Below are 11,343 nucleotides of genomic sequence, written 5' to 3'. Positions count from 1 at the left end.
CTGGCGCCAAACACCAGCCCAGCCCAATGAAGCCAGCATCCAAGGTCACAGCCACGAATGCCGCGTGGGGCACAGGGTCCAGGCCGGGAGGGTGGGCCTGGTGCGGTGCGTGTGCGTCCTCACCGATACACAGGGCACTGGATCACCCTAACAGGGCACCTATCTTACAAACATCTTAGGTAACAAACATCCAGCTTCAGAGAATTAGGTAGGTTTTCCTTTTGCTTTTATTACAAGCATATAATATCAATTGGCAAAACACTGAATACAAGCTTCACTATCATAAAATCAAAACATTTAAGCAATATTCCAAAAAAGATTTTTAGATTAAAATCTAGCCACCAATAGTACAAAAAAATTACACACCAACACAAAGCATAAAAAATGTAAACTTCCAAACTAAACAGTCAGAAACGTGTGTGTGCAGCGTCACCTCCAAACCCCCCACAGCCCCCAAGCTCCACGTGGGACGCCAGGGGCAGGGCTCTCGCCCCCGAACACTACATCTTTCAGGAAAATCGGTTTTCTTGCACCTGACGAAGCTGTTGGAATAGACATTTACACGAATGCTACACACGTGCTCAGGGACACGCAAAATTTCAGGCCCTCAGACGCGCCCCAGACGTGGAGACTCGTGAGCTGACGAGATGGGCAGCTCCCCAGCAGGGGCAGAATCTCGGCGATGACTTCGGTGTCGTCCGAATCGTTTCTTAACAACTTATCCCAACCTATTTAGTTTAAACACCAAGGCAAGAAACACATTGGTATATCACGTGAAGGTCACACGTGATGTGCTGGAGTGTAAATGATTTCCTGAGGAAATAGAGAAACTGAGCTTTTTGTGATTTATCTGCACTCAATGTATTTTCAGTGTCTGAGAGCACATCAAATATTCGCGTACAAAGAAGAAATCAGTTGGCTCGTTCCTGGAATATTCAATCCAATGACACATTTCAAAAATCACTGTAAAATACAGCCTGTGGGCTTTGAGAAAAAAAACAAATGAATTTCTAAAGACTTCTAATATCACGAGGGGGCGTGGAGGGCGCACGCCCTGCAGGGCTCCGGAGCCCGGGAAGTAGCACCGTCTCAGCTGTGGTCAGCAGGGGGCGTGTCCTGGGCCGCCAGCACGCGGGCCCAAGGCACGAGGCCGGTCTCCGCCACGTGGTCCCTTACTCTCACCGATGGCCGACACCCCCACGCAGGCCCCCACACACTCGCGACAACAGCATTCTCGTGAGGACCACGACGGACAGGAAGAATCCGAGCTGAGCGTACACGTTCGGAGGGCCCCCCTGCACCTCCTTCAAGTCAGCAGACAGATGCTGCAGACCACTCAACGTAACTCTAGCGAACGCGCTGGAGCCTGCTGCACAGACGCACAAACCGCGCTTCGTCCACGAGACAAAACACACAAATCAAAGCTACTCAAAGAAAAAAGAAGAAGCTTGCAAAACACCTCACAATTTCATTTTATATGCCTGTAAATAAAGCTGGACCACTGAAAACAAACAATTGGATGGGAAAATATGATAAAGGGCTTAAAATAGAATAAATAATTTTATAAAGTTAGGTTTTCTTCTTTTCACCCCCCAAATCTTAAACTCAATATTATATATTCTCTCTGAATCTTCTGTTTTTGTGACGCCTGTGTCTAGTGAGGCCCTGCACGGTGACAGGCTCGCTGCTGCTGCTGCTGACAGCGTTTGTTTTACCAGCATCATCGGTTGTGGAAACTGCTTCACAGTAACTCCATCTGTTTAAGGAAGAAAAAAGTGACAGGATCCAATCACTAACTGATCCCGGCTTTCATGCTGGAAAAGATGAGAGTCTCCCGTTGATGTTAAGCAGACGCGCGAGGACAGGGCAGGCTTCCCTCTGCTGAAAGGGCCCCAGCGCCGGCCCTTAAGGCTGCGACGGACAGAGGTGGCAGGACCGGGTTCTCCTGCAGTGAAGACAGTCTGCACGGGGACATCTTAGAAAAATAGGTACTTCTGCTGCTGAGGTTTCATCAGGGCCACACGTTACACACGCAGGACCGGGGGTGCTCGGGGCCCAGGGGGACGGTGGCACCGGCTCACCCGCCTCCACCTCTCTGTGTATTAAGTACATCAACTTAGCACCATAGCAAATTCAAGTGATCGCAAAGACAGAACGAGGTTACAGGCACGCGCTATGAGACCACACAGTCAGGCTCCTGTTAGTCTGACCCTGAATTAATGGTATTTGAATTTTGATGCTCACACTGTTTAATCTTTCCTTACCTTGACCACACAGAATACCTAAATTCTAGTCTTATACTTCAACTGCATTGAGAGCACATGGTTTTATAGAACGTTTCAGCAGAAATGTGTATCTGAGGTAGACAGGTAATATTTACTCATACACATCTACTCATTAAACCCTTGTAATAGGAACTCTTAAAAAACGATTTGGATGAAAAATGAGCTTAGGTAACTAATAATTCAAACAGTCTGGGAGTAATGGGCTTAAATAAAGAGGCGAACTGTGACCGACTCCCAGGGAAAACTTGGCTTTATTTTCTGAAAGGCCTCAGATTAAAACCCCTTGGACTGAGCTCCTCTGTTGTACGCATCACTAAGGAGCTGCTTCTGACGTTTATGCACATGAAACTCGGAGTAAGAGAAAACAAACAAACTTGAGAGTCAATGAGCCTGACCACCACTGCCAAAGCAAGTTCAGGAGGAATCCTAGTCACCAAGGTGAAGCTCTTCATGGAAAACCCAGCTCTCAGGAGACCATCAAGCCTTCCTACCGAACGAGGCGGCCCCAGGACCCCAGGGTGCCAAGGTGACGGCAGGGAAGAGCCCGAAGCTCAGGCAAAAGCCGCCGGACGCGCACGGGGACAGACACGCAGCCGGGACACGCTCGCACCCAGGAAGGGCCCTCGCCTCACTCCTGCCTCCACACATTCCAAACTACAATCTTGAAAGAACAAAGATGGATGTGCTGGCAAAGAGTTTATTCTCGAGTTCCACAAAAATACGAACATTTGGGAGGAGAAAGGTTAACAGAGGGTGTGCTGCCTTTGCCGGGTTTTAGGTCCTAAGTAACTGAGGACAGCAGCTTCTGACGCACAGGACCCCGCCGGCCCCACCGTCTGCTCCGGGAGAGGGGGGTGGGCAGGGCGGACGTGCCCGCCGCCGAGGGTGGACCGGGCGGGCCCTGGGGTCTGCACGCCTGGGGCTTCAGTGGAGGCATACCCCCGGGTGCCAGCCCCACCCCCACAACCACCATCAATTCCTTCTGCAAAACGAAAAAGGAAAAGAATCAGCGTGAAGGTAACGGCGGCACTGAGCAACTGTGCCCTGTTTAATAAAAGCAAGTTTTGGGAAGAACTGTTCTGAAAACCAGCGTTGACTGGTCCCGTCCACTCTGCTGAGCAGCGGCACTGGCGAGGCTGCAGCACCCTGCCCTGGGCTCTGGGTCCCCCGGGGGTCAGAGCCCCCCCTGGCTTCACATTCCCTAACGCGGAAAATGAAATACCATGGTTAACTCACGATACTCATGGAAACCTCTTTTGGTTGCTTTTAAATTAAATTTTTATATATCTTCTAAGTCTTCAGGAAGCTAAAGGCAACATAAATATCGTCATTCACCGGGAAAAGACATTTTTTCAATAACTTAGCAAGGATTCAATAAACGTACAAGTATTTGGGGGCTATCGTGAAACCTAATCCATAAACTGAACGGAAGTGACTGAGATTTTCAAGGCCTGGAAAGCAAGCAAAGGTCGCGTGTTGGAATGAAGGCCGCCGCCTCGCTGTCCTCACGCTGGGCCCCGCGCGCCACGTCTGTAACCCTGTGCCGAGCGTCTCGTCGCGTGCCAATTCTCTCTCATACAAAAGTGATAAATACTCTGTTCGAGGTCCGGTCCACACGATGCCCAGGGCAGCACCCCTGTGCTGTGGCCCCGCCTGGCGCATGCCCTTGGGCGCCTGGGCGCCGAGTCTCCGCTGTGCTCACAGCAGGTCCATCTTGGGTCTGTAGTGCAACAGGAGGGGCGCCTTCTGCAAGACAAGGAGGGAGGGGCCGGGACCCCGCGGGGGTCAGCTGCGGAGGGAGCCCCCGCCTGCCCCGGCCCTGGCCAGCGGCGGCCGGCCTGTGTCTCTCCTGCTCTCAGGCAGACCCTGGGGGTCACGCCCGTCTGTTTCCTGCTCCAGAGAGGCAGCGTGGCTGGAAGGGTGCCTTCTGGTTGCAGCGGCCCCTCCCTCCCCAGGACGTCAGTCACCCTGACCAGGAGAGATGAGACAAGTGGGGGCCTGGGGACTGCACTACCCATGGCGACTCTGGGGCTGATGACTCCAGAGCACCCACACTGCTGACAGTCCCACGGTGGGCTGTTACTCCTAAGCTCTGGAATAAACCACACACAATCACAGCAAAGTCTCACCTTGAATCTCCACCTCGTGACAACGACGAATTTGAGTGTATGGTCCTTGCCAAGGATCTCCTCGTTGCATAAAATGTCCAGCTGCCGGAAGAACAAGACCTTAGTCAGTGGGGCCAAGGGCTCAGTGCTCAGGATGCGGGGGCCTCTGGTCCAGGCAGTCACGCCCGTCAGCGAAGAGCCACCTGCTTTCCTTCTGGGGCAGCACCGACGGGAAGCAGGGCTTGGAAGGCCGCCCCCGCCCCGCCCGAGGGTGGGGAGCACGCAGGGGCCTCTGCCCACACACGGCAAGGCAGCAGCCCTGTTGTGGGACGGCAGCCTCCAGGCTCCTCTCCCCAAAAAGCACCTTGTGCCCCAGCTTCAGTCCGTCTTGGCCAGGTTTGTCCCTCTCACCTCAGTGGAAAAAGGTTATGGGCTCCACAGACAATTCTTCCCCTTTTTTTCATAAAGACTTTTCAGAGCACTTTTAGGTTCACAGGAAAATTTAGCAGAAGGTCCAGAGCCCTCATCTTTCTCCTGGCCCCACCCCACAGCCTCTCCCCCAACCAGCATCCCTGATGTGAACACGTCACACCTGATGAACCTCAGTCAGCACCTCCTCGCCTCCCATAGCCACGGCCTCCACGAGGCTCGGGACCGGTGCTGTGCCTCCTGGGGGCCTGGCCAGGCACACAGTGACGAGTGTCCCCCAGGACAGCGTCACTCAGAGCAGGCTCACGGCCCTAGGACTCCTCGGGGGGCCTGTCGCTCTCGCCCTCCGCCCCTGGCAACTGCTGCTCCTTGCGCCGTCTGCACGGGTTTCTCCAGACGTCACAGGCGCGGATCGCAGCGCGCGGGCCTTCTGGATCGGCTTCTTCCACCGTCGCGTGCGCTGAAGGTGCCTCCGCGTCGCTCACGCCCTGTCAGCTCTTTTCTCTTGGCTGAGTGACGTTCCACTGTCTGGATGGACCACGGTTTACTTGTCCATTCACCTTCTGAAGGAGGCCTTGGCTTCCAAGTTTTGGCGACTACGACTAAGCCGCTATAAACATCTGTGCGTAAGCTTCCTTGTGGACCAAGTTCTCGCTCCTTTGGGTAAGCACCAAGGGGCTTGGCTGCGGAGCTGCTTCCCTAAACGGCTGCACCATTTTGCACTTCCACTGGCAGTGAAGTTTCTGTTGCTCCACGTCCTTGCCAGCATATGGTGGTGTCGGGGTCCTGGATTTTGGACATTCTGTAGGTCTGGAGTGGGATCTCATTGTTTTAATTTGCATTTCCCTGATGACAAATGATGTTACCCAGATGGTCTTTTTATTATTATTATTTTTGGCAGTGCCATGCAGCTCGCAGGATTGTAGTTCCCTGACCAGGGTACTGAACCCAGGCCACTGCAGTGAAAACACCGAGTCTTAAGCACTGGGCCACCAGGAATTCCCAGATGGTCTTTTAAACTTCTCTCTCAAGGCAGGGGAGGAAGTGTCCGGACGTGTGCTTCCTGTGTCTGCCATGGAAACAGCACAACTGCGTCAGGACAGAGCGCGCCAGGAGTGCAGTCCTCAGAGTTCTGTCTGGGAGCCCGCAGGCTCAGGCCCTCTGGAGGCGCCAGGACTCCCCAGCACAGGGCAGCGTCCTCCCAACCCTGCTTCCGTCCTTAGGCGGCCCCAAACCCCCTCTACTCTCTTCTGTGTGAGCATCAGTAGTTCACTTATTTATCGTTGACATAACTGGGGTCAGGTGCACGTGAGATTTACCAGCTTAGCCGTTTTCAAGTGCAGCTCAGTGGTGTTAACTGCTTCCATGATGTGCAGCTGCCGCCACGCCCATCCACGGACTCTGCGTGTGTAAACCTGTGACTGCCCGCTTAATCAATAACCACCCGCCCCCTCCCCAGCGCCGGCCACTCCTATTCTGCTTTCTGTCTGTGATTCCGATGCCTCTGGGGACCTAGTATCAGTGGAATCGGACAGTATTTGGCCTTTTGTGTTTGGCTTACTTCATTTAGCATAGTCTCCTCAAGATTCATCTATGTTGCAGCAGGTGTTAGAATTTCCTTCCTGTTTAAAGCAGAATATCCCACTGTATGGATGGACCACATTTTGCTTATCCATCACCCACTGATGGACACTTGATTGCTTCCAGCTTCTGCCCACTGTCAGCAACGCTGCTGTAAGCGTGGGGGTACAGATGCTTCCTCCGGGTCCTCTGGGTGTTCCCCAGAAGGCGCTGCTGGAGCTCATGGTGGTTCTGTTTAGCTTTTGAGGCATCTTCATAGTGTTTTCCACAGTGGCTGCACCATTTATGCCCCATCAACAGTGCACAGTGTTCCAAGTTCTCCCCAGGCTCCCAGCACTTGGCTCTTACGTTCTGCAGGAGCCATCCTCTGGATCTGAGGTCTCGCCACAGTTCTGGCTGCGTTTCTCCGGGGATCAGTGGTGTCAGGCGCATTCTCTCGTGCTTATTGCCACTTGTACGTCTCTGGAGAAATGTCTACTCAAGTCCGGTGCTCATTTTGTAACTGAGTTTTTTTGTGCTCAATTTTAGAAACAGTCTATCTATTCTGGATAGACTTGTCAGAAAATGATTCACAAATATCTCCTTCCACTCCATACAATTTCTTTTTCTTTCAAGTCAACAAAGTCCAAATTGTCTAATTTTCCTTTTGCTGCCTGTTCCTTGGGTATGCTACCCAGGCGATCATCGCCAAATCCAACGCCAAGGTTTAGTCCTGTGTTTTGTTTTAAGAGTTTTTATTGTTTCAGGTTCTACATTTACGCCCCTGGCATACTTTGAGTTGATCTTTGTATGCTGTGTTAGGTAAGGGTCAAATTTCTTTCTTTTGTACATGGATATCCATTTTTCTCAGCACCATCTGTTGAAAGGCTGTCCTTTCCTCACTAGAGGGCCTTAGGACCCTGTCAGTTGACCACGTGTGAGAATTTACTCTATTCCCTGTCTGTCTCGGCGCCAGCACCACACTTTGGGTTAGCGTCTCTCTAGTACACTGGGAAGCTTTGAGTCCTCTAGTTTTGTTCTTCTTTTTCAAGGTTGTTTGGCTATTTGGGTTCTTTGAGAGTCCATAAAAAAATCAGGATGCATTTTTTTTTATTTCTGCAAGAAATAACTTTGGGATTTTGATAGGAATTCTAGTGAATCTGTAGTTCATCTGGGTGACTGGACACTTAAACAATGTTCAGTCTTCTAGTCCCTGAATGTGGCACACGTTTCCACGTGCTTCTGTCTTTCTTCAGCATTTTCTGTAATTTTCACTGTACGAGTCTTTCACTTCCTTTGCTAACTTAATTCCTAAGTATTTCATTTTTTAAAATTATTTTTATTGGGCTATAGTTGCTTTATAATGGTGTGTTAGTTTCCGCTGCTGCTGCTGCTAAGTTGCTTCGGTTGTGTCCAACTCTGTGCGACCCCACAGACAGCAGCCCACCAGGCTCCGCTGTCCCTGGGATTCTCCAGGCAAGAACACTGGAGTGGGTTGCCATTTCCTTCTCCAACGCATGAAAGTGAAAAGTGAAAGTGAAGTCTCTCAGTCACGTCCGACCCTCAGCGACCCCATGGACTGCAGCCTTCAGGGTCCTCCGTCCATGGGATTTTCCAGGCAAGAGCACTGGAGTGGGGTGCCATTGCCTTCTCCAGTGTCAGTTTCTACTGTACAGCAAAGTGAATAAGCTATACATACACATATATGCTCTCTTTTTTGGATCCTTCCCGTTTACGTCACCACAGAGCAGTGAGCCGAGCTCTCTGAGCTGCACAGTCATTCTCATTAATCGCTTATTTTATGTACAGCATCCACAGTGCATGTGTCAACCTCAATCTCCCAATTTACTCCATCCCCAGCTTTCCTCCCTTGATGTCCATGTTTGTTCTCTATGCTTGTGTCTCTATTTCTGCTTTGCACACAGCATCATCTAAACCATTTTTCTACATTCCACACATATGTGTTAATATATTTGTTTTCTGATACTTCACTTTGTATGACAGTCTTTGAGTCTATCCATGTGTCTACAAATGACTTAATTTTATTACTTCTTACGGCTGAGTATATTATTCTTTTTGGGGGTATTATAAATGTATTCCATTTTATAATCTGCTCTTCAGCTGCTCTTCGCTCATGTACAAAAACGCATCTGATTCCTCTGCTCACTGTGCATTTTGCTACCTTGCAGTTAGTTCTGACAGGGTCTTTCTGTGGCATTTTTAGAACTTTCTACATATTCTTCCTCACTCTTCAGTTCAGTCGCTCAGTTGTGTATGACTCTTTGCAACCCCATGGACTGTAGCACGCCAGGCTTCCCTGTCCATCAACCAACTCCTGGAATTTACTCAAACTCATGTCCATCATGTCAGTGATGCCATCCAAGCATCTCATCCTCTGTCGTCCCCTTCTCTTCCTGCCTTCAATCCCTCCCAGCATCAGAGTCTTTTCCAATGAGTCAGCTCTTTGCATCAGGTGGCCAAAGTATTGGAGTTTCAGCTTCAGCATCAGTCCTTCCAATGAATATTCAGGACTGATTTCCTTTAGGATGGACTGGTTGGATCTCCTTGCAGTCCAAGGGACTCTCAAGAGTCTTCCCCAGCACCACAGTTCAAAGGCATCAATTCTTCGGCACTCAGCTTTCTTTACAGTCCATCTCTCACATCCATACATGACTCCTGGAAAAACCACAGCTTTGACTAGATTGACCTTTTTTGGCAAAGTAATGTCTCTGCTTTTAAATATGCTGTCTAGGTTGGTCATAGCTTTTCTTCCAAAGAGCAAGCGTCTTTTAATTTCATGACTGCAGTCACCATCTGCAGTGATTTTGGAGCCCAAGAAAATAAAGTCTCTCACTGTGTCCACTTTTTCCCCGTTTATTTGCCATGAGGTGATGGGACCAGATGCCATAATCTTAGTTTTCTGAATGTTGAGTTTTAAGCCAGCTTTTTCACTCTCCCTTTCACTTTCGTCAAAAGGCTCTTTAGTTCTTCACTTTCTGCCATAAGGCTGGTGTCAGCTGCGCATCTGAGGTTATTGACGTGTCTCCTGGCAATCCTGATTCCAGCTTGTGTTTCATCCAGCCCAGTGTTTCTCATGATATACTCTGCATATAAGTTAAATAAGCCGGGTGACAATATACAGCCTTGATGTACTTCTTTCCCAGTGTGGAACCATTCCTTTGTTCCATGCCCGGTTCTAATTGTTGCTTCTTGACCTGCATGCAGATTTCTCAGGAGGCAGGTAAGGTGGTCTGGTATTCCCATCTCTTGAAGAATTTTCCACATTTTGTTGCGATCCACAAAGTCAAAGGCTTTGGCGTAGTCAACAAAGCAGATTTTTTTTCTGAAATTCTCTTGCTTTTTTGATGATCCAAGGGATGTTGGCAATTTGAACTCTTGTCTGGTTCCTCTGCCTTTTCTAAATCCAGCTTGAACACCTGGAAGTTCATGGATCATGTACTGTTGAAGCCTGGCTTGGAGAATTTTGAGCATTACTTTGCTAGCCTGTGAGATGAGTACAATGGTGCGGTAGTTTGAACTTTCTTTGGCATTGCCTTTCTTTGGGATTGGAATGAAAACTGACCTTTTCCAGTCCTGTGGCCACTGCTGAGTTTTCCAAAATTTCTGGCGTATTGAGTGCAGTGTTCACACAAGTCTTTTAGGATTTGAAATACCTCAACTGGAATTCCATGACCTCCACTAGCTTTGTTCGTAGTGGTGCTTCCTAAGGCCCACTGGACTTTGCATTCCAGGATGTCTGGCTCTAGGTGAGTGATCACACCATCGTGGTTATCTGGGTCATGAAGATCTTTTTCGTATAGTTCTTCTGTGTAGTCTTGCCACCTCTGCTTAATAACTTTTGCTTCTGTTCGGTCCATACCATTTCTGTCCTTTATTGTGCCCATCTTTACATGAAATGTTCCCTTGGTATCTCTAATTTTCTTGAAGAGATCTCTAGTCTTTCCCAGTCTATTGTTTTCCTCTATTTCTCTGCATTGATCACTGAGAAAGGCTTTCTTATCTCTCCTTGCTATTCTTTGAACTCTGCATTCAGATGGGTGTATCTTTCATTTTCTCCTTTGCCTTTAGCCTCTCTTCTTTTCTCAGCTATTTGTAAGGCCTCCTCAGACAGCCATTTTTCCTTTTTGCATTCTTTTTTCTTGGGGATGGTCTTGATCACTGCCTCCTGTACAATGTCACAAACCTCCATCCATAGTTCTTCAGGCACTCTATCAAATCTAATCCCTTGAAACCCACTTAGGTACGGTGTGTAAATCCTTTTAATATGTTGAATTCTGTTCATTACTATTTTGTTGAGGATTTTTTGCATCAATGTTAACAAGGGATATTGTGCAGTTTTCTTGTAGTGTCTTTATCTGGCTTTCTCAGGGTTATGCTGATCTCATGAAATGAGTAAGGAAGTGGTCCTCCTCTTCAACCTTTTAGAAAAGTTTGAGAAGGATTGATACTAGTTTTTTAAATGCTTGGTAGGGTTCAGGGAAGCCATGAGGTCCAGGACTTTTTTTATTGCAGGATTTTCTGATTGGTGATTCAGTCTCCTCACCAGTCACAGGTCTACTCAAATTTCCTATTTCTTTGTGACTGTCAGGTTAGGCTTTGTTTTTCTAGGCATCTGTCCATCTCATCTAGGTCATCCGATCTGCTGGCATACAACTGCTCAGAGTGCTCTCTGAAAATCTGTATCTGAAGAATCGGAAGTGATGTTCCTGCTTCCACCTCAGATGATGTATCTGAAGAATCAGATGATGTCCCTGCTTCCACCTCAGATGATGTGACTCAAGTCCTCTTTCTTAGTCCCTGTAGCTCAGAGTCTGTCAATACTGTTGATCTTTTTGAAAAACCGCTGATCTTCTCTATCGTTTTTCTATTGTCAATTTTATTTCTGCTCTAATCCTTATTATTCTTTTCTTTCTGCTAGCTTTGGGTTGAGCGTAAGTCGT

General features: G+C 48.8%; 1 protein-coding gene across 6 annotated transcripts in view; it reads right to left on the bottom strand.

Annotated features, from left to right (window-relative positions):
- Nucleotides 1-209: 209 nt before the first annotated feature.
- Nucleotides 210-11,343, bottom strand: part of PCGF3 (polycomb group ring finger 3) — a 45,508-nt gene continuing 34,374 nt past the window's right edge. For 4 of the 6 annotated variants that reach the window (XM_086404394.1, XM_086404396.1, XM_086404393.1 and 1 more), the window contains 2 exons: nucleotides 4,415-4,495; nucleotides 210-4,031 (listed from right to left, as the gene is read on the bottom strand). In XM_086404394.1, coding sequence (XP_086260520.1) covers nucleotides 3,984-4,031; nucleotides 4,415-4,495 — 129 coding nt within the window. In that variant the 3' untranslated portion in view covers nucleotides 210-3,983. The remainder of the gene's footprint in view (nucleotides 4,032-4,414; nucleotides 4,496-11,343) is intronic. The other 2 variants (XM_086404397.1, XM_086404398.1) reach the window with 1 other exon arrangement.

The sequence above is a fragment of the Bos grunniens genome, chromosome 6 (assembly GCF_055505025.1).
Source record: "Bos grunniens cultivar Pamir isolate PY7600 chromosome 6, Bosgru_T2T1.0, whole genome shotgun sequence".
Lineage (NCBI taxonomy): Eukaryota > Metazoa > Chordata > Mammalia > Artiodactyla > Bovidae > Bos > Bos grunniens.
The sequence above is the reverse complement of the archived record's forward strand: the minus strand, read 5'-3'. Positions and strand labels throughout refer to the sequence as shown.